Below are 22,699 nucleotides of genomic sequence, written 5' to 3'. Positions count from 1 at the left end.
GTAGGGCTGAACGATTGATCGATTTCAAATCGAAATCGCAATTTGAAACAATGCAATTGTCAAAACGCAAAAGGCTGCGATTTTTTTGCGATTTGAAAAGTCCTATTTCTTCCTTATTGGATTTGTTTTATGATTATTATAACTTTATTTATTTAACTTAACAATTGTTCTATGTTCGATCTATTTCAATTTAAACATTTTAATAAATACATGTTGGAAGCAATTCATATCTTTTAAGTTATCATCCTTGCATTATAATATATAGAGCAGTTCGTATGTTGATGGTATCACGTGGTAATGCTCCATCACGTGGTTTATATCTATTACACCATGAATATTGAACTGTGAAGCTTGACTTAAAAAAAATTTCGCAAATAAAATCGCAATATCTGTCAGAAAAATCGCAATTAAATATTTTCCCCAAATCGTTCAGCCCTAGTGCGGTGTGTGTAATAAACATCGCCTTCAGCACTTGCCCCAAAAGTCTGTGCAGGCTTTTTATTCACTCGAGGATTATAATAAGATGCGCGTAAAGTTTTTAATAGATCGTTGTGCAACTGCATTACAGCAGTTAAAACGATCAATATGTGCGTGCCATTTCATCTGTGTTCCAGCTGGCATAAGTATTTGAAGGTGTAAATAATTCATATTATATTTGCGTAGCTTTTACAAAAGGAAACAGATGCAACAACAAAATGAACAACAGCAGCAAAGACAAAATGCCCCATATAGCCTTAATAGACTATTGGGGCAAGTGCCGTTAGCGAATAGCGCCCTCAAAGGCCACACACACGCGCACACGACAACAACAACAACAACGATAACAACAACTACGACAACAACAACAGCAGCAGCTGCTCAGGACTGCAGGGGAAAAAAACGACAGACAAACCCGCAACGTGACCCTCCTCCAAGCGGGCTATTTGCAAGTGCTCCGGATGCCTTTTGCATCGCTTTGGAACAAACGCCGTGCGTGCTTTATAATTTCCGCGCACACCACGCGCGCGCACAGGCGATGCGTATGCGCGTGCATATGATTGTGTCCATGGGGGTGGGAGCGGTAGTGTAGCGGTCAGCGCGCTCCGAGTTCGATTCTCGATCACGGCCAACATCAGCGACGATTAATTTATCTGAACCGGCCCCGGGCCTCCGCTTGGTCGACTCGCCCTCAAATGAGTACTCGGTGTGATGCTGTAAACAGAATCACCGGGGAGACAAAGGCGGCCGGGCGTTGTGCTAGCCACCCACCCTCTCGTGTGCTGTACCCGGCCTTTTGTAGATTGCTCGCTCACGGCACTTTACCCAGCAGTCTGTTACGGGGCTGTACGTCAAAATCATCAAATGTCTCTTACTGAGTATCGCTTCGAATACTCAGCCCGGTCACTCCCCCCCCCCGTCTCTCCTCCCCACCGGCGGAGTGATATTACCCCCCCCCACCACCACTACTACCACCCCCCCACCACCACCCCCCCACCACCAGCACCCCCACAGCTTTTGGTTGGTGATCGCAGTGCAAAGGGGAGAGGCCGCGAACACAGCGGCTCGGAGCGAGACAGCGGCGCTCCCCCCACCCCTTCCCTCTGAGTGAACGACGCGAGAAGGGAGAAGGGGAGTGGGGAGTGTGCCGGGGTTAGTGGTGGAGGAGGCAAAGAAGGGGGGGGGGGTGTGTGGAGTCCGGAGAGGGGGGGGGGGTGGCGGTGTGGAGTAGTGGGGGGGGGGGGAGGAATCAGACTGCAGCGTGGAGAGGCGGCTGACCCGTGCGGTCTCCATGTCGAGCTCGGGGACCCTCGGCACCTACTACGTTCACTCGCTCATCGGCGGCGATGCGGCGGACGGGATGATGAGCGCCGCCGCCTCCTCCGCCGCGGCCTCAGCGGCGGCGGCGGCCGCGCGGTACCCGGGCGGCGGCGGCGGCGGCGGCGCGCACCACCCGCAGGCGGGCAGACCCGCGGCCCCCGTGCAGCTGAGCGAGCACCCAGACTTCCCCTCGTGCAGCTTCCAGCCCAAGGGCTCCGTGTTCGCCTCCCCCTCCGCCTGGTCGCCCATCCACACGCAGCAACAGCAGCAGCAGCAGCCCGGCGGGGTCTTTCATCCGCACGCGGCCTACGTGGGACAGCCGCACCTCGCCGACGAGGGCGGACGCTTCGTGCGCTCTTGGCTAGAGCCCGTGGGATTCTCGGGGTTCTGCGGCGGCGGCGGCGGTGGGGTCAGACCCTACGATTACAAACTCGAGCCTTTGCAGCAGCAGCAGCAACAACAACAGCTGCTGCAACAACAACAGCATCAGCAGCAGCAGCATCATCGGCAGGCGGCGAGGAGGAGTGAACGGCCAGACTCTGCTAAGTTCGATTTGTCGCCCGGCGAGTCGTCTGCTTCGATGCACGCGGAATTCCCGATCGAGGCGCCCGCGGAGCGTCGAGAGAAGCCGCCCGAGGCCCCCGTGTTCCCGTGCACGGACAAGGCGGAGGTGGAGTCTGAGAAGAGCGATGACAAGGTGCAAATTGATCCCAGTAAGTAGGGGACCGCACACGCGGGTGTGCCTGTGTGCGCGTCGTTTGTTTTGCACGGACACATCACACACACGGCACGCAAAGAGAAAGACCTACCACCCTCCCGTCGTATGGCCTTGACGGAATGTTGTTGTTGTTAGAACAAGCGCTGTTAAGCGAGCACGAGGGGTTGGTGTGTTGGCCAGCAAGCACACCCGGCCGCCTTTGTCTCCCCGGTGTCGACGTTTTATACGCAGGCATCGCCACTAGGTCCTCGTTGAGGCTGAGTCGACCTCGGGGAGGCCCAGGACCGCTTCAGATAACCGTCACTGATGTTGGCCATGAGCGGGAATCGAACTCGTTTCGTATAGGTTCGTAGCGCAGCGCTTTGATGACTACGTTACCGCTCCCCATACGACACACACACACGCAGACAACACACACACACGCAGACAACACACACACACACACACGCAGACAACACACACCCATACGACACACACACGCGCACGCATCTTGCTCCACCAGCGATGCACGGGCGAGCCAGGGACATCTCCTCCACTCGGGGGTTCGATTTGAGTCTCTGTTGCTTTGTGTTATTGATGGTCTCTTGGTTCTGTTGATATGTGGAGGTTCTGTTATCGTTTGGGGGTTTGTTTTTATTTAATGACGGCCATCATTGTTTGGATTTTGTGATGGTAATGCGCGCGTTCAAAAACACATGTTCAGCCGTTTTGAGATTCAATTAGCATGAAGGACGCTTTGATATATACATAACAACAATCTGTATTATGGATATAACAAAATATGATTACGATACATGTCGTTATATTAGCATGCATACCGCGAATGTGTCCCGATTACCAACACGGACGCTAAGGCGATGCAAAGCCGCGTTTTCGTTTGGAGGGCGATTGTCCACTTCGCTTGTGTTTCTCGGCGAATTAATTAATGCACGGACCGCGAACGAACGAGCGAGCAAAATTAATTTCAACGCGATTTGTGCGGATTTTTTTTTTAAAAATCTTTTCGAGAAAGACAAACACGCTTCGCCGTTCGCCCGACCGTCCGAAGTCGCAGTGCCAACACTTTGAACCTGCCCATCGTTGAAGCCACGCGTTGTCATTGTGCCAACGTCATTATCGATGACCGCATCGCGAAACTTAAAGCGGCGAAGGGACATCGTCATTCGATTGACGTCGGGGCAGATTTATATATTTTTTGGGGGATGAAAATAAACCCCCCACTCCCGCTCCAAAACAAAAGAAATTACCTTTGAGAGTCAACACAATGTTTGCGGCGAATAGAAGTTGACATATATATACACACGTGTGTTGCTTTAGTCACAAGGACATATTTAGTTTTGGCAGTAAGGAACACAGTGGCGCGTTACTGTAGTCGTACAAGCTTTTAAAGTTTGCGTGTAACCGGGGAAATATACAGAATATAAAACAATATGATGTCCGATCCCACACTGCAAGCTACACAGCACACGCGTCAACAACACTGGCGGCCTCAACAATTGTATACATGTATATAATCGGAGACGTTTCGGGCAATGGGCCTTCACATGCCATGAAGAAACGTCGCCGATTTTATATATATATTTGTTTTCTTTCAAGGCCACGCACTGTTGTATAATTGTGCTTTTGTACTTCTGCCAATGCAGCATTCTTCACCAAATAACTTGCAACAATAAGCGTGCTTACGTTTAATGTTATAATTTTTTTTATATTAATAATCATAAGTGAATTACCTCGGTCGGTCAATTTGTATTTGTAAATGCACGTGTGCGTGTTTGTGTGTGCGTGCGTGCGCGCGATTTTTTTTTTATAATTTCATAACGTTACAGTATTATTATAAAACAGACCATAAACGTGTCATCACAGTGTGCGCGCTTTTGAGAGCACTGCACAATTATGCACGGTGGACAAAAAATACCAGACACACAGGCGACACGACCGAAAAAATACAAAGAATTATAATGCACTGTAGCACGTACAAAGCCTTAGTTCAACATACGTATATACATAGTATATATATACACAGAGCAGACATACTTACAAAGCATTGCACGTAACAAATGCATTACATACATGTATAAAATACACGATGTACACATATCGGACATTGTGTATATACAGTATAGCAATGCACACAGACTCACCGCATGTACAGTTCATATATTTACACGCTTCCAGATACAACACGGATGCATGCAGCAACAACAGCACACACTCACGCATGTAGACTTGCACATCACTTACAGACTCACAATATAGGCCGGCATATGTATATTCACCCAGCGCACTCACATCAAATATATATACTGGCACGTCCAATGCTTATAAAAAGGGTGGGCCAAAAATCAGAACACATTGGGTTATGATAATTATTTGTAACAAATCATATAGGGGGATTTAATTGATATTAACAAACGGGCCAACTTATCTTCCATGAATAATATTTATGCATGAAGTATTTTTTTAAAATAATTTAGGACTTTTTTTTTCAAATTGCAAATGTGTCAAATTTGAGCATCCATCAATGATGTGTCGTCTCAATTCAGTCACTCGACTTTCCATTGGTAAACGTCGTCTGAAAAGGAAGCGGAACGGGGAAACACAATATATATTTATTAATAATGATAACAGATTAAACAAACACACCTGATGAAGGCCGCTTGTGTTGTGGCCGAAACGTCGTGAGAATATTATTGTGTTATTTTATTTTATCAATTTATTATTTTATTCTCATTCTACGTGACTTTACCGAAAGAACCAAAGAAGACCTACTACAATGTTTAAGTGACAGTGTTTTTAATAAACAATGTAACTAACCCGATGTGGCGTGGCTTCTAGGCCACCGTGACCTCTGGCTGGGGATGCGGCCTCAAGGTCGCATCACAGCGAGGGGCGGGGTGCGGGTGGAGCAGAGGGAGACAGAAAGGGGGGAGGGGGGAGGGAATAGTCATCTCGTGTCGTCACAACACGAATCAACAATAGCGTCACGCGACGGAGACGAGATCAAGACACCGACGATCGTCTCATCCCACCAACCATCCTTCTCAGTTTTTTTTGTTTGTTATTTTTTTGTTGTTATTTTTTTTTTCTGTGAATCTATCTGCGTGACTTTACCGATAGATCAAAAGGTTAAGAGCGCACGCGTTGGGGTCCGTTTAGTTGACGGGCTGTAGTCCCTATTGTTCTTGAATATTGTTAAGATAATGTGTTTGTGCGCACGTTTAATGATGTATGATTGGGAGAGAGCTATAGAGGCCCTATATGGTCATCATATTGCATTGCTATAAACGGACGCTCGTGAGAGATGCGGGCTGATTAGAGCGGGGGGGGGGGGGGGGGGGAGAGGGTGGCCTTCATCCAGCAGTGGATGGATGATGGATGCTGATGCTGCTGCTGATGCTACTGCTACGTGCACAGTGCAGCTACCCGATGGAATGTTGTGCCTACCGGAGGTAGCGAGGCATGTCACGCCGCCGGCTAGTGCCGGATTATCCAAGTAGTAGCAACTACATATATGTAGTAGTAGCTACACATGTAGTACATATGTAGTAGTAGCTACTACATATGTAGTAGTAGCTACTACTACATATTTAGTAGTAGTAGCTACTACTACATATTTAGTAGTAGTAGCTACTACTACACGTGTAGTAGTAGCTACGGGCCCCGCACTTTTAAGGGCCCCGCGCGAAATGCTTTCAAGCTATCACTTCCGGTTCAGTGAATCTGCACTTGCTCTATTACTATAGTAATATAATGCCTTCTACTTATACGAACGACTGGCTGTTTAAGGTTAGCGATTAGTCGTATTATCAGGCTGTATAGCAAATGCAAAAAAAATACAATTACTTTACAATGCAAGTACCAAAAAAAATGTGCGTTTTAATATTTTTTCTGTTTTCATTTTAAATTTAGGGGCCCTTTTATGACATGTGCTACAGGCCCCGCACTGCCGCTGGTGTGTCGTGATTTTCTGCTTGCCGTATACGAAGGGGAAGGCGGTTCAGACCTTCGTTTTACAAGACAGCCAAGGCCGTGGCTGAGCTTTACGCTATGCTATTAGCGCTTATGCAAGCGGGACAGCTTGTACGCGTGCAGCGTGTATGGGACGTGTCCTCAATGTCACCGCAATTGGACAGTTTGACACCGCTGACATCACGCTAATTGTCCACGTTGCCTATATTCGCTCGTAACGTTTTTAATTACGATTGGCGATGCAAATAGCACGAATATGTTTAACGCAGCGCCGGCGTACTGCGTTCATGTTTTATGAATTCTTACACGATGCTTTGCGTTGCTTTTGAGCATTCGCGTGTCGTGGCTGCACATGTGTGCACGTCCCATGCAATGAGGGTGAACGTTTGTGTTTCATGAGACACACGCGCGTTCTAAAAGCGACAACAAGAGGAGGAGGGGCAGCGGGGGGGGGGAGTCGGACCAGGTGAGGTGATGGACGAGTGTGACATTCGTGAGACGCCCTTGACGAGAACCTGCGTGTGTGTGTTGTGTGTGTGTGTACTTGTGTGTGTGTGTTGTGTGTGTGTACTTGTGTGTGTGTTGTGTGTGTGTTGTGTGTGTGTACTTGTGTGTGTGTACTTGTGTGTGTGTTGTGTGTGTGTACTTGTGTGTGTGTTGTGTGTGTACTTGTGTGTGTGTTGTGTGTGTACTTGCGTGTGTTGTGTGTGTGTTGTGTGTGTGTTGTGTGTACTTGTGTGTGTGTTGTGTGTGCTACGTGTACTTGTGTGTGTGTACTTGTGTGTGTGTTGTGTGTGTGTGCTACGTGTACTTGTGTGAGTGCTAAGTGTACTTACACAAGTACACGTAGCACACACACACAACACACACACAAGTACTTGTGTGTGTGTTACGTGTACCTGTGTGTGTGTTGTGTGTGTGTGTACTTGTGTGTGTTACATGTGTGTGTGTTACTTGTGTGTGTGTGTGCTACGTGTACTTGTGTGTGTTACTTGTGTGTGTGTGTGCTAAGTGTACTTGTGTGTGTTACTTGTGTGTGTGTGCTACGTGCACTTGTGTGTATTACTTGTGTGTGTGTGTGCTACGTGTAATTATGTGGGCGTGTGTGTACTCATGTGTGTTACTTGTGTGTGTGTGTGTACGTACTTACAAGTCTAACTGTGTAACTGTCTGGTGGTGGTGGTGATGGTGGTGATGGGAGTCGCAGCGCACTGCGCTACGAACCCGGCGACCCGAAATCGATTCCCGCTCACGATCAACACCGGTGACGCCCGTACGAACCTGGTCCCGGGTCCTCCCCTAGGTAGACTCAGCCTGAAATGAGTATCCCTGGCGCGGCTGTATGCACGTCGCCACAATGGAGACAACAAATGGAGGCAAAGACTAAATAATAAAGATAAAACTCACGATGTTTCGGTCACAACACAAGCGGTCGTCGGTTTATCTCGGCCTGATGAAGATCGCTTGTGCTGCGATCGAAACGTCGAAAGTTTTTATTTTATTATTATTTTTTATTAATTGAATTTTATATCCACGTGACTTTACCGAAAACTAAACAACGAATGTGACTTCCCGCAAGTCACGAAAGTTTTAAGTCAACATTAATAACGGGGATCTTTGTCTGTGTGTGTGGCGGGGGAGATCTGGGGCCGGTGGCTGTGTTGGTGAGGTCACCGGATAGGCCACACGCCCGTACATCCCTCGCCCCCACCCACCCCGAGTTCGAATCCCGACCAGGGTTCACATCAGTGGCGAGTAAAACCTGCAGCGGTTCTGGGCCATCCTCAGCGTTTGAGACGAGAGAACCGGAGCTGATGCGTGGACGTCAACACTGAGGAGACAAAGACGGCCGGGACTGAGTCAAGGGGCCCAGTCGCACTTACTCCTTAACAGCTCTTGCCCCAACAGTGGACGCAGTCTATCCGGGCTATCTCTGTCTCTGTGTCTGTGTGCGCGCGTGGTCTCTGTGTCTGTGTCTAAGCTCTGTGTGTCTGTGTCTAAGCTGTGTGTGTCTGTGTGTAAGCGGTGTGTGTGTGTGTGTCTGTGTGTAAGCGGTGTGTGTGTGTCTGTGTGTAAGCGGTGTGTGTGTGTGTCTGTGTAAGCGGTGTGTGTGTGTCTGTGTGTAAGTAGTGTGTGTGTCTGTGTGTAAGCGGTGTGTGTGTCTGTGTGTAAGCGGTGTGTGTGTGTCTGTGTGTAAGCGGTGTGTGTGTGTCTGTGTAAGCGGTGTGTGTGTGTCTGTGTGTAAGTAGTGTGTGTGTGTAAGCGGTGCGGGTGTGTCTGTGTGTAAGCGGTGTATGTGTGTCTGTGTGTAAGCGGTATGTGTGTGTCTGTGTGTAAGCGGTGTGTGTGTGTCTGTGTGTAAGCGGTGTCTGAGTGTCTGTGTTAAGCGGTGTCTGCGTGTAAGCGGTGTGTGTGTCTGTGTGTAAGCGGTGTGTGTGTGTCTGTGTGTAAGCGGTGCGGGTGTGTCTGTGTGTAAGCGGTGTGTGTGTGTCTGTGTGTAAGCGGTGTGTGTCTGCGTGTAAGCGGTGTGTGTCTGCGTGTAAGCGGTGTGTGTCTGTGTGTAAGCGGTGTGTGTGTGTGTGTCTGTGTGTAAGCGGTGTGTGTGTGTCTGTGTGTAAGCGGTGTCTGTGTCTGTGTGTGTGTCTGTGTGTAAGTGGTGTGTGTATGTGTGTAAGCGGTGTGTGTGTCTGTGTGTAAGCGGTGTGTGTGTGTGTGTCTGTGTGTAAGCGGTGTCTGTGTCTGTGTGTAAGGGGTGTGTGTGTGTGTCTGTGTGTAAGTGGTGTGTGTCTGTGTGTAAGCGGTGTGTGTGTGTGTGTGTCTGTGTGTAAGTGGTGTGTGTGTCTGTGTGTAAGTGGTGTGTGTGTGTCTGTGCATAAGCGGTGCGTGTGTGTCTGTGTGTAAGCGATGTACGTGTGTCTGTGTGTAAGCGGTGTCTGTGTGTGTCTGTGTGTCAGCCGTGTTGAAGTATTTCCCGTCCTGCGTATCGGTACCAACGACCTGGATGAGAACCCTCAGAGCCTTTACCACACAACCAGCAATTGATACCTGCATCTGATATTTGCGCCTCTTTCAGGTAACTCGGTGTACTTGAAGGCACCATGGGGGAGACAAAGGCGCGTGAGCGCGGTGTGTGTGTGTCTTTGTGTGTGCTTAAACGTATACATGCGTGTGTGTGTATTCACATAGTGGGGAGCGGTGGTGCCGCGGTTAGCGCGCTGGCCTATGAACCCGGCGACCCAGGTTCGATTCCCGCTCACGGCCAACACCAGTGACGAATATCTTAACCGGTCACGGGCCTCCCCTAGGTCGACTCAGCCTCAAATTAGTACCTGGTGCGGTGTGTAGTAAACATCGCCACTGGGGAGACAAAAGCGGCCGGGCGTGGTGTTGGCCACCCACCCCCTCGTGTGCCGTGCCGGCCTTCATTGGTGCTCACTAACAGCACTTGCCCCTACAGTCTGTTAAGGCTAAATGGAAGATCTTTGTCTTTTATCTTTGTATTCACATATCCGTGTGTGTATCTTTGTACCTCTATGCCCTGTATGCATACCTACGTTTGTCTGAGTGCGTGTCTGTGTCTCTCTCTATATGAGTTCTGTGTGTGTGTCTCTCTATATGAGTCATGTGTGTCTGTGTGTCTCTCTCTCTATATGAGTCCTGTGTCTGTGTGTGTCTGTGTCTCTCTCTCTATATGAGTCCTGTGTGTGTGTCTGTGTCTGTCTCTCTATGAGAGTCATGTGTGTCTGGGTGTCTCTCTATATATGAGAGTCCTGTAGGTGTGTCTGTGTCTCTCTCTATATATGAGAGTCCTGTGTGTGTCTATGTCTCTCTCTCTATGAGAGTCCTGCGTGTGTGTGTCTTTGTCTCTCTCTCTACATGAGTCCTGTGTGTGTGTCTGTGTCTCTCTCTATATGAGTCCTGTGTGTCTGTGTCTCTTTCTCTATATGAGAGTCCACTGTGTGTGTGTCTGTGTCTCTCTCTATTTGAGTCCTGTGTGTGTGTCTGTGTCCACCTCTCTCTCTATGAGAGTCCTGTGTGTGTGTCTCTCTCTCTATATGAGAGTCCCGTGTGTGTGTCTGTGTCTGTGTCTCTCTCTCTATGAGAGTCCTGTGTGCGTGGCCTGTGTCTCTCTCTATATGAGTCCTGTGTGTCTGTGTCTCTCTCTTTCTCTATGAGTCCTGTGTGTGTGTCTGTGACTCTCTCTCTATGAGTCCTGTGTGTGTGTCTCTCTCTCTCTATATATATGAGTACTGTGTGTGTTTCTGTGTGTCTCTCTCTATATGTGAGTCCTGTGGGTGTGTCTCTCTCTCTCTATGAGAGTCCTGCGTGTGTGTGTCTCTCTCTATATATATGAGTCCTGTGTGTGTCTGTCTCTCTCTCTCTCTATATGACTCCTGTGTGTCTGTGTCCCTCTCTCTCTATGAGAGTCCTGTGGGTGTGTCTGTCTCTCTCTATGAAGTCCTGCGTGTGTGTGTCTTTGTCTCTCTCTATATATGAGTCCTGTGTGTGTGTCTGTGTCTCTCTCTCTATGAGTCCTGTGTGTCTGTGTCTCTTTCTCTATGAGTCCTGTGTGTGTCTCTCTCTATATATGAGTCCTTTGTGTGTGTCTCTCTCTCTCTAAGAGAGTCCTGTAGAGTCTCTTTCTCTCTATATATGAGTCCTGTGTGTGTGTCTGTGTCTCTCTCTATACGAGTCCTGTGTGTGTGTGTCTGTCTCTCTCTCTCTCTATAAGAGTCCTGCATGTGTGTGTCTGTGTCTCTCTCTATATGAGTCATGTGTGTCTGTGTCTCTCTCTATATGAGGCCTGTGTGTGTCTGTCTCTCTCTCTATATGAGTCCAGTGTGTGTCTGTGTCTCTTTCTCTATATGAGTCTTGTGTGTGTGTCTGTGTCTCTCTCTCTATATGAGTCCTGTGTGTCTGTGTCTCTCTATATATGAGTCCTGTGTGTGTGTCTGTGTCTCTCTCTATACGAGTCCTGTGTGTGTGTGTCTGTCTCTCTCTCTCTCTATATGAGTCCTGTGTGTGTGTCTGTGTCTCTCTCTCTATACGAGTCCTGTGTGTCTGTGTCTCTCTATATATGAGTCCTGTGTGTGTGTGTCTGTGTCTCTCTCTATATGAGTCGTGTGTGTGTCTGTGTCTCTCTCTCTCTACATGAGTCCTACGTGTGTGTGTCTGTGTCTCTCTCTATATGAGTCCTGCGTTTCTGTGTCTCTCTATATATGAGTCCTGTGTGTCTGTGTCTCTTTCTCTACATGAGTCCTGCGTGTCTGTGTCTGTGTCTCTCTCTATGTGTCCTGTGTGTCTGTGTCTCTCTCTATATATGAGTCCTGTGTGTCTGTGTCTCTCTATATATGAGTCCTGTGTGTCTGTGTCTCTTTCTCTATATGAGCTCTGTGTGTCTGTGTCTGTGTCTCTATCTCTATGAGACATGTGTGTCTGTGTCTCTTTCTCTATGTGAGTCCTGTGTGTCTGTGTCTGTGTCTCTCTCTCTCTCTATGAGTCCTGTGTGTCTGTGTCTCTCTCTCTCTATGAGTCCTGTGTCTGTGTGTGTCTGTGTCTCTCTCTCTATATATATATGAGTCCTGTGTGTCTTTCTCTATATGAGTCCTGTGTGTGTGTCTGTGTCTCTCTATATATGAGTCCTGTGTCTGTGTGTGTCTGTGTCTCTCTCTCTATATGAGTCCTGTGTGTGTCTCTCTCTATATATGAGTCCTGTGTCTATGTGTGTATGTGTCTCTCTTTCTCTATATGAGTCCTGTGTGTCTGTGTCTCTCTCTCTATATGAGTCCTGTGTGTGTGTCTGTGTGTGTATCTCTCTATGTGAGTCCTGTGTCTCTGTCTCTCTATATATGAGTCCTGTGTGTGTGTCTGTGTCTCTCTCTATATGACAGTCTTGTGTCCGTGACTCTCTATATATGAGTCCTGTGTCTGTGTGTGTCTGTGTCTCTCTCTCTCTATGAGTCCTGTGTGTCTGTGTGTGTCTCTCTCTCTCTCTATGAGTCCTGTGTGTCTGTGTCTCTCTCTATATATATGAGTCCTGTGTCTGTGTGTGTCTGTGTCTCTCTCTCTATATATATATGAGTCCTGTGTGTCTCTCTCTATATGAGTCCTGTGTGTGTGTCTGTGTCTCTCTATATATGAGTCCTGTGTCTGTGAGTGTCTGTGTCTCTCTCTCTATATGAGTCCTGTGTGTGTCTCTCTCTATGTGAGTCCTGTGTCTATGTGTGTCTGTGTCTCTCTTTCTCTATATGAGTCCTGTGTGTCTGTGTCTCTCTCTCTATATGAGTCCTGTGTGTGTGTGTGTCTGTGTGTGTCTCTCTCTCTCTATGTGAGTCCTGTGTCTCTGTCTCTCTATATATGAGTCCTGTATGTGTGTCTGTGTCTCTCTCTATATGACAGTCCTGTGTGTCTGTGACTCTCTCTATATATGAGTCCTGTGTCTGTGTGTGTCTGTGTCTCTCTTTCTCTAAATGAGTCCTGTGTGTCTGTCTCTTTCTCTATATGAGTCCTGTGTGTGTGTGTGTGTCTGTGTCTCTCTCTTTATATGAGTCCTGTGTGTCTGTGTCTCTTTCTCTATATGAGTCCTGTGTGTGTGTGTCTGTGTCTCTCTTTCTCTCTATGAGTCCACTGTGTGTGTCTGTGTTTCTCTCAATATGAGTCTGATGTGTGTGTCTGTCTCTTTCTCTATATGAGTCCTGTGTCTGTGTGTGTCTGTGTCTCTCTCTATATATATTATTCCTGTGTGTGTGTCTGTGTCTCTCTCTCTGTATGAGTCCTGTGTCTGTGTGTCTGTGTCTCTCTCTATATGAGTCTTGTGTGTCTGTGTCTCTCTCTCTATTTGAGTCCTGTGTGTGTGTGTCTGTGTCTCTCTCTATATGAGAGTCCTGTGTGTCTCTCTCTCTATATGAGTCCTGTGTTTGTGTGTGTCTGTGTCTCTATATATATGAGTCCTGTGTGTGTGTCTTTGTCTCTCTATATATGAGTCCTGTGTGTGTGTCTGTCTCTCTCTCTATATATGAGTCATGTGTGTCTGTGTCTCTCTCTCTATGAGTCCTGTGTGTGTCTATGTCTCTCTCTATATGAGTCCTGTGTCTGTGTGTGTCTCTGTCTCTCTCTCTCTATATGAGTCCTGTGTGTGTGTGTCTCTATATGAGTCCTGTGTGTGTGTCTGTGTCTCTCTCTATATGAGTCCTGTGCGTGTCTGTGACTCTCTCTCTATATGAGTCCTGTGTCTGTGTGTGTCTGTGTCTCTCTTTCTCTCTATGAGTCCTGTGTGTGTCTGTGTCTCTCTCTATATGAGTCCTGTGTGTGTGTGTCTGTGTCTCTTTCTCTATGAGTCCTGTGTGTGTGTCTGTTTCCCTTTCTCTATATGAGTCCTGTGTCTGTGTCTCTCTTTCTCTCTATGAGTCATGTGTGTGTGTCTGTGTCTCTCTCTCTATTTGAGTCCTGTGTGTTTGTCTGTTTCTCTCTCTATATGAGTACACTGTGTGTGTCTGTGTCTCTCTCTATATGAGTCTTGTGTGTCTGTGTGTGTCTCTCTCTCTATATATATGAGAGTCCTGTGTGTGTGTGTCTCCTGGCATGGCAGAAGCGTGCGGGGCGACGTCACCGCCACATTGTGGCAAATGGCGGCTGTTGTTGTTGTGTATCAGTGTTTCTCTGTGTTCTGCGATCCTATACGTGTATTCCTGTCTCTGCGTATGTCTGCGTTTCTGTGCATGCATCTACGGGTGGGGAAGGTGTCGTGGTGAGCGCACCGTGGCTACGAACCCGGCGAACCGACTTCACTTCCTGCTACACGACGATTTGAACCCCTCTCGGGCCTCGCCTAGGTCCACTCAGCAATAAACGAGCACCTGGCGAACCGAAGGCCACGCGCCTCCTCGTGCGCCGTGCTGGTGGTGCTGTGCTGGTGGTGGCGTTCTGATGGTGCTGGTGGTGCTGGTGGTGCTGGTGGTGGCGTGGTGCTGGTGGTGCTGGTGGTGCCATGCTGGTGGTGCTGGTGGTGCCGTGCTGGTGGTGCCGTGCTGGTGGTGCCGTGCTGGTGGTGTTGGTGGTGCCGGCCTTCAGAGATGCAACTCGCCAACAGCACTTGGCCCAACAGCGTGCTAAGCCTATACGGGGTTGGGGGTGGGGTGGGGGGTTTGTATCTACGTGCCGGTGCCTGCGGGTGGCTATGTCGCTGCTCATCCTGTGCGTGGAAACCGTCCGCTTTGTCGCATGTGCCGCACCCGCAGACAACCCCACGGCCAACTGGATCCACGCGCGACCCTCTCGCAAGAAGCGCTGCCCCTACACCAAGTACCAGACGCTGGAGCTCGAGAAGGAGTTCCTCTTCAACATGTACCTGACGCGCGACCGGCGCTACGAGGTGGCCCGTGTGCTCACGCTCACCGAGCGTCAGGTGAAGATCTGGTTCCAGAACCGGCGCATGAAGATGAAGAAGATGAACAAGGACAGAAGCAAAGATCCGCGTTGCTGAGGGTGTTCTTCTCCGTGGCAGGCTCACAAATCCGTCCGTCCGTCATGTCCACTGCGAGAGACGGGTTTTGTAATGGACTTTACTCGAGAGAGAGAGAGAGATTTAGAGTAATACCCCGGTTTGCGTCGGGGATGAGTTCCCGAAAGGCTGTGACGATGGCGACGGATAGAGAGGCTGGACAGACGATGACAACGCTGTCTGGGACGTTGAGTGCGGGGGAGGGAGGGAGTGGGGGGGTATTATTACTGTGCATATTTACAATTATAATAATTGTCCGAAATCCCGAATGCTCACGGGAACGCTACGGGTCTTAAGGCGAGCTTGCTGTTCGCCCAATGTACATTAACCGTTGCTGTTCGTGTCACGGTATGTTTTATTTACAGTGTGCTCGATGCTGCACACACACACATACACATATATATGTGATGGATATTAAAATAAAATAAAAACACGACGAAAATGGCGTTTCGGCTATTTAAAACTCACATCATATTTGAGTACGGCGAGAGGGAGAGAGAGAGACGGATAGCAAAGAAGGGCCCGCCCCTGCGAGATACGCCCTGGGCCTTCATCCAGCGGTGGACAGGTCGTGGATGACGACGCTACAGGGGGCACGGGTGGCGAAAATATTCCACTACCCAACCACCCTCCAGCCGTGTAGCCTGTAACAGACTGTAGGGGCAAGTGCTGTTAGCGAGCACCTATGAAGGCCGGAACGGTACACGAGGGGGTGGGTGGCCAGCAACCACGCCCGGCCGCCTTTGTCTCCCCTAGTGGCGATGTTCACACACCGCACCGGGTACACATTTGAGGCTGAGTCGACCTAGGGGAAGGCGCCGGACCGGTTCAGATAATCGTCACCGGTGTGCTAACCACTGCACTACCGCTCCACATCCCTCCCACGCTGCTACTGCCACACACACACGTGTACGCTACTGCCTCACACACGTGTACGCTACTGCCACACACACGTGTACGCTACTGCCACACACACGTGTACGCTACTGCCACACACACGTGTACGCTACTGCCTCACACACGTGTACGGTACTGCCACACACACGTGTACGCTACTGCCACACACACGTGTACGCTACGTGTACGCTACTGCCACACACACGTGTACGCTACTGCCACACACACGTGTACGCTACTGCCTCACACACGTGTACGCTACTGCCACACACACGTGTACGCTACTGCCACACACACGTGTACGCTACTGCCACACACACGTGTACGCTACTGCCACACACACGTGTACGCTGCTGCCACACACACGTGTACACTACTGCCACACACACGTGTACGCTACTGCCACACACACGTGTACGCTACTGCCACACACACGTGTACGCTACTGTCACACACACGTGTACGCTACTGCCACACACACGTGTACGCTACTGCCACACACACGTGTACGCTACTGCCACACACACGTGTACGCTACTGCCACACACACGTGTACGCTACTGCCACACACACGTGTACGCTACTGCCACACACACGTGTACGCTACTGCCTCACACACGTGTACGCTACTGCCACACACACGTGTACGCTACTGCCACACACACGTGTACGCTACTGCCTCACACACGTGTACGCTACTGCCTCACACACGTGTACGCTACTGCCACACACACGTGTACGCTACTGCCACACACACGTGTACGCTACTGCCACACACACGTGTACGCTACGTGTACGCTACGAACATCAACAACAACAACAACCTCCTCCACTCTGCGCTCTCTCCATCCGCCAGTGCGCCTCTTGTGAATGCGATTCGCCACTGTTGTTAGCCCCGCACTGCGCGCTGCAATCGCGTGCCGCGCCCCTTAGGTCGACTCAGCCACAAATGAGTACCGAACTAAGGAGACAAAGGCGACCTGCGTGGTGGTGGTGGTGGTGGTGGTCACCCGCACACCAACGACCCCCCTCCCCTCCCCTCGTGTCGGCCTTCATCGGCGCTCGCCAACAGCACTTGCCCCCAAACGGAACGCAGAACGCACACACGAAGTCAACGGATTCCACGCGTGTAGCCTTAGCAGGCTGTTGAATGCACACACACGCACACACACACACACACGCGCTCACACGCACACACACATGCACACACACGCGCTCACACACATACACACACACGCGCTCACACACACGCACACACACACACGCACACACACACGCACACACATACACACACATACACACATACACGCACACGCACACACACACACGCACACACGCACACACACATACACACACATTCACACACATGCACACACACGCGCTCACGCGCTCACACACGCTCACACACATACACACACATAGACACACATACGCGCTCACACACACGCACACACACACGCACACACGCTCACACACATACACACACACGCGCTCACACACATTCACACACACACATACACACACACGCGCTCACACACATACACACATTCACACACACACATACACACACACGCGCTCACACACATACACACATACACACATGCACACACACACGCGCTCACACACATACACATACACACGCGCTCACACACACATACACACACACACGATTCAGGGTGGTGCGTTCCCCCCTCCCGCATGTCGATGGACGTGTTTGGGTGCTCGTTGTCGTCGCATGCATGCGGAGGTCCTGGGCGGGGGCCGGAGGTTGAGAATGTGCTCTTGTTCATGCCCCCCCCCCCACTCCGCACAACACAAAGAAGCTGACCCCCCTCCCCCCGTAGAGCCCTCAACAGACTGTTGGGGCAAGTGCTGTTAGCCGAGCACCTTATGAAGAGCCGAAGCGACACAGGGGTGGGTGGCTAGCACCTCGCCCGGCCGCCTTTGTCTCCCTAGCGGTCGATGTTTGCACAGCGCGCACAAGGAACTCGTTCGAGTCACCGGGTGGTGTTTGCCGTGAGCTGGAATCGAACTCGGGTGGCGCAGCGGTTAGCGCGCTAACCGATGCGCCACCGCTCTCCACGCACTCACGCGTCCCATAATTGTTAACCTGCTGCCCTCATGCGCCTGTATACAAACCACTCGCCACTCACCACCACCACCACCACGAGGATGTACTCATACTGTGAACTTTGTTTTTAGTTTTTTTTTTTTATGGGGGGGTGTGTGTAAAGATTGTCGCGTAATATTCCTTTCATTTATCGTTGGCGTCTGCTATGTACATATAAGTCTTTTAAATGATAATAATAAAACATTAAACGTTGAAATCCAAGGAGTTCGCTTTCGGTGTTAAGAGAAGGGATCACGTGACACTTGCACAGACATCGAAGTTGGAGCAAACCTCTGCCGCTCACAAAGGCAAAGGTCCCCCCTATAGCCTTTACCATGCTGCTGGGGCAAGTGCTGTAAACGAGTAGCGCCTATTAAGGCCAGAACGGCACACGAGGGGATGGGTGGCCAACACCACGCAGGGCCGCCTTTGTCTTCCCAGTGCCGGTGTTTACACACCACACCAGGTACTCGTTTCAGGCTGAGTCGGCCTAGGGGAGGCACATGCTGACTGTAACACACACACGCACACGCTGAATGACACACACACACACACACGCCGACTGACACACACACACGCTGACTGACACACACACACGCTGACTGACACACACACACACACGCTGACTGACACACACACACACACGCTGACTGAGACACACACACGCTGACTGAAACACACACACGCACACGCTGATTGACACATACACACACACGCTGACTGACACACACACACGCTGACTGACACACACACATGCTGACTGTAACACACACACGCACACGCTGATTGACACATACACACACACGCTGACTGACACACACACACACACACGCTGACTGAAACACACACACGCTGACACACACACACGCTGACTGAAACACACACGCACACGATGACTGACACACACACACGCTGACACACACACACGCTGACTGACACACACACACGTTGACTGACACACACACGCTAACTGAGACACACACACACACACGCTGACTGACACACACACACGCTGACTGACACACACACACGCTGACTGACACACACACGCTGAGACACACACACACACGCTGACTGACACACACACACGCTGACTGACACACACACGCTAACTGAGACACACACACGCACGCTGACTGACACACACACACGCTGACTGACACACACGCTGACTGAGACACACACACACGCTGACTGACACACACACACACGCTGACTGACACACGCTGACTGAGACACACACACACGCTGACTGAGACACACACACACACACACGCTGACTGACACACACACACGCTGACTGACACACACACGCTAACTGAGACACACACACACACACGCTGACTGACACACACACACACGCTGACTGAGACACACACACACGCTGACTGACACACACACACACGCTGAGACACACACACGCTGACTGACACACACACACACACACGCTGACTGACACACACACGCTAACTGAGACACACACACGCTGACTGAGACACACACACACGCTGACTGACACACACACGCTAACTGAGACACACACACGCACACGCTGACTGAAACACACACACGCTGACTGACACACACACACACGCTGACTGACACACACGCTGACTGAGACACACACACACGCTGACTGACACACACACACACGCTGACTGACACACGCTGACTGAGACACACACACACGCTGACTGAGACACACACACACACACACGCTGACTGACACACACACACGCTGACTGACACACACACGCTAACTGAGACACACACACACACACGCTGACTGACACACACACACACGCTGACTGAGACACACACACACGCTGACTGACACACACACACACGCTGAGACACACACACGCTGACTGACACACACACACACACACGCTGACTGACACACACACGCTAACTGAGACACACACACGCACCCTCTGACTGAGACACACACACACACACGCTGACTGAGACATACACACACACACACGCTGACTGACACACACACACGCTGACTGACACACACACACACGCTGACTGAGACACACACACACGCTGACTGACACACACACACGCTGACTGAGACACACACACACGCTGACTGAGACACACACGCACCCTCTGACTGACACACACACACACGCTGACTGAGACACACACACACGCTGACTGACACACACACACGCTGACTGACACACACACACACACACTGACTGACACACACACACACACGCTGACTGAGACACACACGCACCCTCTGACTGACACACACACACGCTGACTGACACACACACACGCTGACTGAGACACACACACACACGCTGACTGACACACACACACACGCACCCTCTGACTGACACACACACACGCTGACTGACACACACACACGCTGACTGACACACACACACGCTGACTGAGACACACACACGCTGACTGACACACACACACGCTGACTGACACACACACACGCTGACTGGGACACACACACACACACGCTGACTGACACACACACACACACGCTGACTGACACACACACACACGCTGACTGACACACACACGCACAACGTGCTTACGCTTTAGGTTTTTCTTTCTTAAAGGACAATCTACTTCATGTATTGCAATGTCGAATGGTATTGTGCATTGACGTGCGTTGCGTTGAATATTACAACAAAAAGACAATGTGGGATACACGAGTGGAAATAAACACACACACACACACTGACTGTAATCACCCAGGAATTGTCTGTCCTTAACGCTCGTGACGTCACTCCACATCGACCAGCCATCCTCATTAATATTCATGAGCAGGTGACGTCCTCCAAATGGACACACCTCCCCCCCCACCCCTCCTCATTAATAATCATGAGCGGGTGACGTCACTCAATATGGAGTACTCCCCCCCCTCCCTCACTAATAATCATGCACAGGTGACGTCACTCCACATCGAACAGCACCCCTCATTAATAATCATGAGCAGGTGACGTGCCCCGAATGGACACCCCCCCTTCATTATTATTCCCGACTATAATGAGCCAAGAATGTCTGTGTGCAACGCTCGTGACGTCATCTAACGTCGACCAGCCCCCCTCATTAATAATCATGAACAGGTGACGTCACTCCACATGGAGCACCCTCCCACCTCATTAATAATCATGAGCAGGTGAGGTCACTCCACATCGAACAGCTCCCCTAATTAATAATCATTATAAGGTGACGTCATCCAAATGGACACCCCCCATTTCATAATAATTAGCGGGTGACGTCACTCCACATGGGGGGGGCGAGGCGCCTCCTCCCCCCTCCTCGGCGTCAACTCACAACCCTCACTACAAAGGCAGAACCCTCACGTCATCACGTGATCTCCGTAACGCTGTTGAGACATCAAAGTAAAAAGGACGTCATGATGAACAAGGGATTATAACCTTAAAATTAAATAGGTCTGTGTCACCGCGCCCTTACTAATTGCACACGAATTGATGCAGTGAATATATCACGTCACGGTCTGTGCTTTTCCCCTGCAAGTTTCAGATTTACAGCAATACACCCGTCCTTGGACGGGCAAAATGCAAGAATACATATAACCATCCATTACCTGCAACGTTGAGTGCAAAAGCACGTAATTGAAACCTAATGGAAGTTAATTTGTAATAGCCAAATCAACTGCGGCTTCGGGTAGCGCAGTGTCGCCGGGTTGACTGTGCGAGATGCCCGATTCTGTGCGAGGGCCCACCGTGGCGATGATGACCTTCCTAGGGCCCCGAGTCTTCATGCTTCTGTCGTAGAGAGTCTTCACGCGGTATTTGGTAGATTAGTATCTGAAATATTTATACAAAAAAAAGGAGTGGTACACTGAGGATAGCTAAAGGTGATACGGTGACATAGGGATGGGGTATGGGGGAGGGAGGTTCGTGGGTACGGGAATTACTGGGGGGCACCTAGGGATGGAGGGATCCTGGATGGGCCATTGGAGAAGAGGTGGGTCTTGAGAGAGGGGCCAAAACTGGACGGGGAGGGTGCTTATAATTGTTTGTTTGTTGAAAATGAAAGCAGAATTTGTCTGGAATGCCCCGTGGTTGAATGTTGGGCTGTGCCGTGGTCGAGAATCGGGGATCCTGGGGACACGAGCAACCTGCGGGCTATGAAGGAGGCGATGGCACCGTTCCACGCCCGAAGGCTTTGTAGTCAGACGCCGTTTATAAGGCGCCCACAATAACGCGTTCAATTTGCCCCGACGATGATGAGCTTACAAGCTCGTGCCGGAGATTATTTACGATTTCCACCCCACACCACCACCACCACTATCACCACCGTAAACTCGCGTTGATGTCAAGTTCAGTATTTGTTTACCGAGTCTTCATGAGTACCCTGCTTGACTTTGTTTGTGGTCGATGCGCCCTTTAAGTCCGGGCCGTATTAAGTTGATACGAGCGTCCTCAGGCTAATATGGGGGAAGGGCCTTGTAATATTTCACCAAAAAAATTGTTTATGAAGTCATCAAATAGATGTATTTATCTACGTATCTCTGTAAAACATTAGCACAGCTATTCGACTCAAGGGTCATGTATGAAACATGAATCACTCACTGCACGAATTTCCCCAAAACAAAAATATCCCCCCCACCTCCCTCGCTTTCGCTGTCGTGGCAAAGTTATGAATGCTGCTATCGTCATTAACACCCCCAACACATATTTCCGGGGTCACGCTACTGTCG

At 50.1% G+C, this 22,699-nt stretch overlaps 1 protein-coding gene across 1 annotated transcript; it reads left to right on the top strand.

The window, feature by feature from the left end:
• Window positions 1–1,726: 1,726 nt before the first annotated feature.
• Window positions 1,727–15,363, top strand: LOC116944587 (homeobox protein Hox-A9). Its single transcript, XM_032958291.2, has 2 exons — window positions 1,727–2,510; window positions 14,722–15,363. The coding sequence occupies exons 1-2, from the start codon at window positions 1,769–1,771 to the stop codon at window positions 14,964–14,966; spliced, it is 987 nt and encodes a 328-aa protein (XP_032814182.2). The 5' UTR covers window positions 1,727–1,768; the 3' UTR covers window positions 14,967–15,363.
• The last annotated feature ends 7,336 nt before the right edge of the window (window positions 15,364–22,699 follow it).

The sequence above is a fragment of the Petromyzon marinus genome, chromosome 2, assembly GCF_048934315.1.
Source record: "Petromyzon marinus isolate PM22_M1 ecotype Great Lakes invasive population chromosome 2, UKy_Petmar_22M1.pri1.0, whole genome shotgun sequence".
In the NCBI taxonomy this organism is placed as follows: domain Eukaryota; kingdom Metazoa; phylum Chordata; class Hyperoartia; order Petromyzontiformes; family Petromyzontidae; genus Petromyzon; species Petromyzon marinus.
Note: the sequence above shows the minus strand (reverse complement) of the source record. Positions and strands in the feature narration are given on the sequence as shown.

What these genes read in the sequence shown, in the direction of transcription:
- LOC116944587 (XM_032958291.2), top strand. Translation starts at nt 1,769, where the DNA reads ATGTCGAGCTCGGGGACCCTCGGCACCTACTACGTTCACTCGCTCATC. An exon ending in CAAGGTGCAAATTGATCCCA is followed by an intron (nt 2,511 to 14,721) that starts GTAAGTAGGGGA and finishes CCGCACCCGCAG; the next exon opens with ACAACCCCACGGCCAACTGG.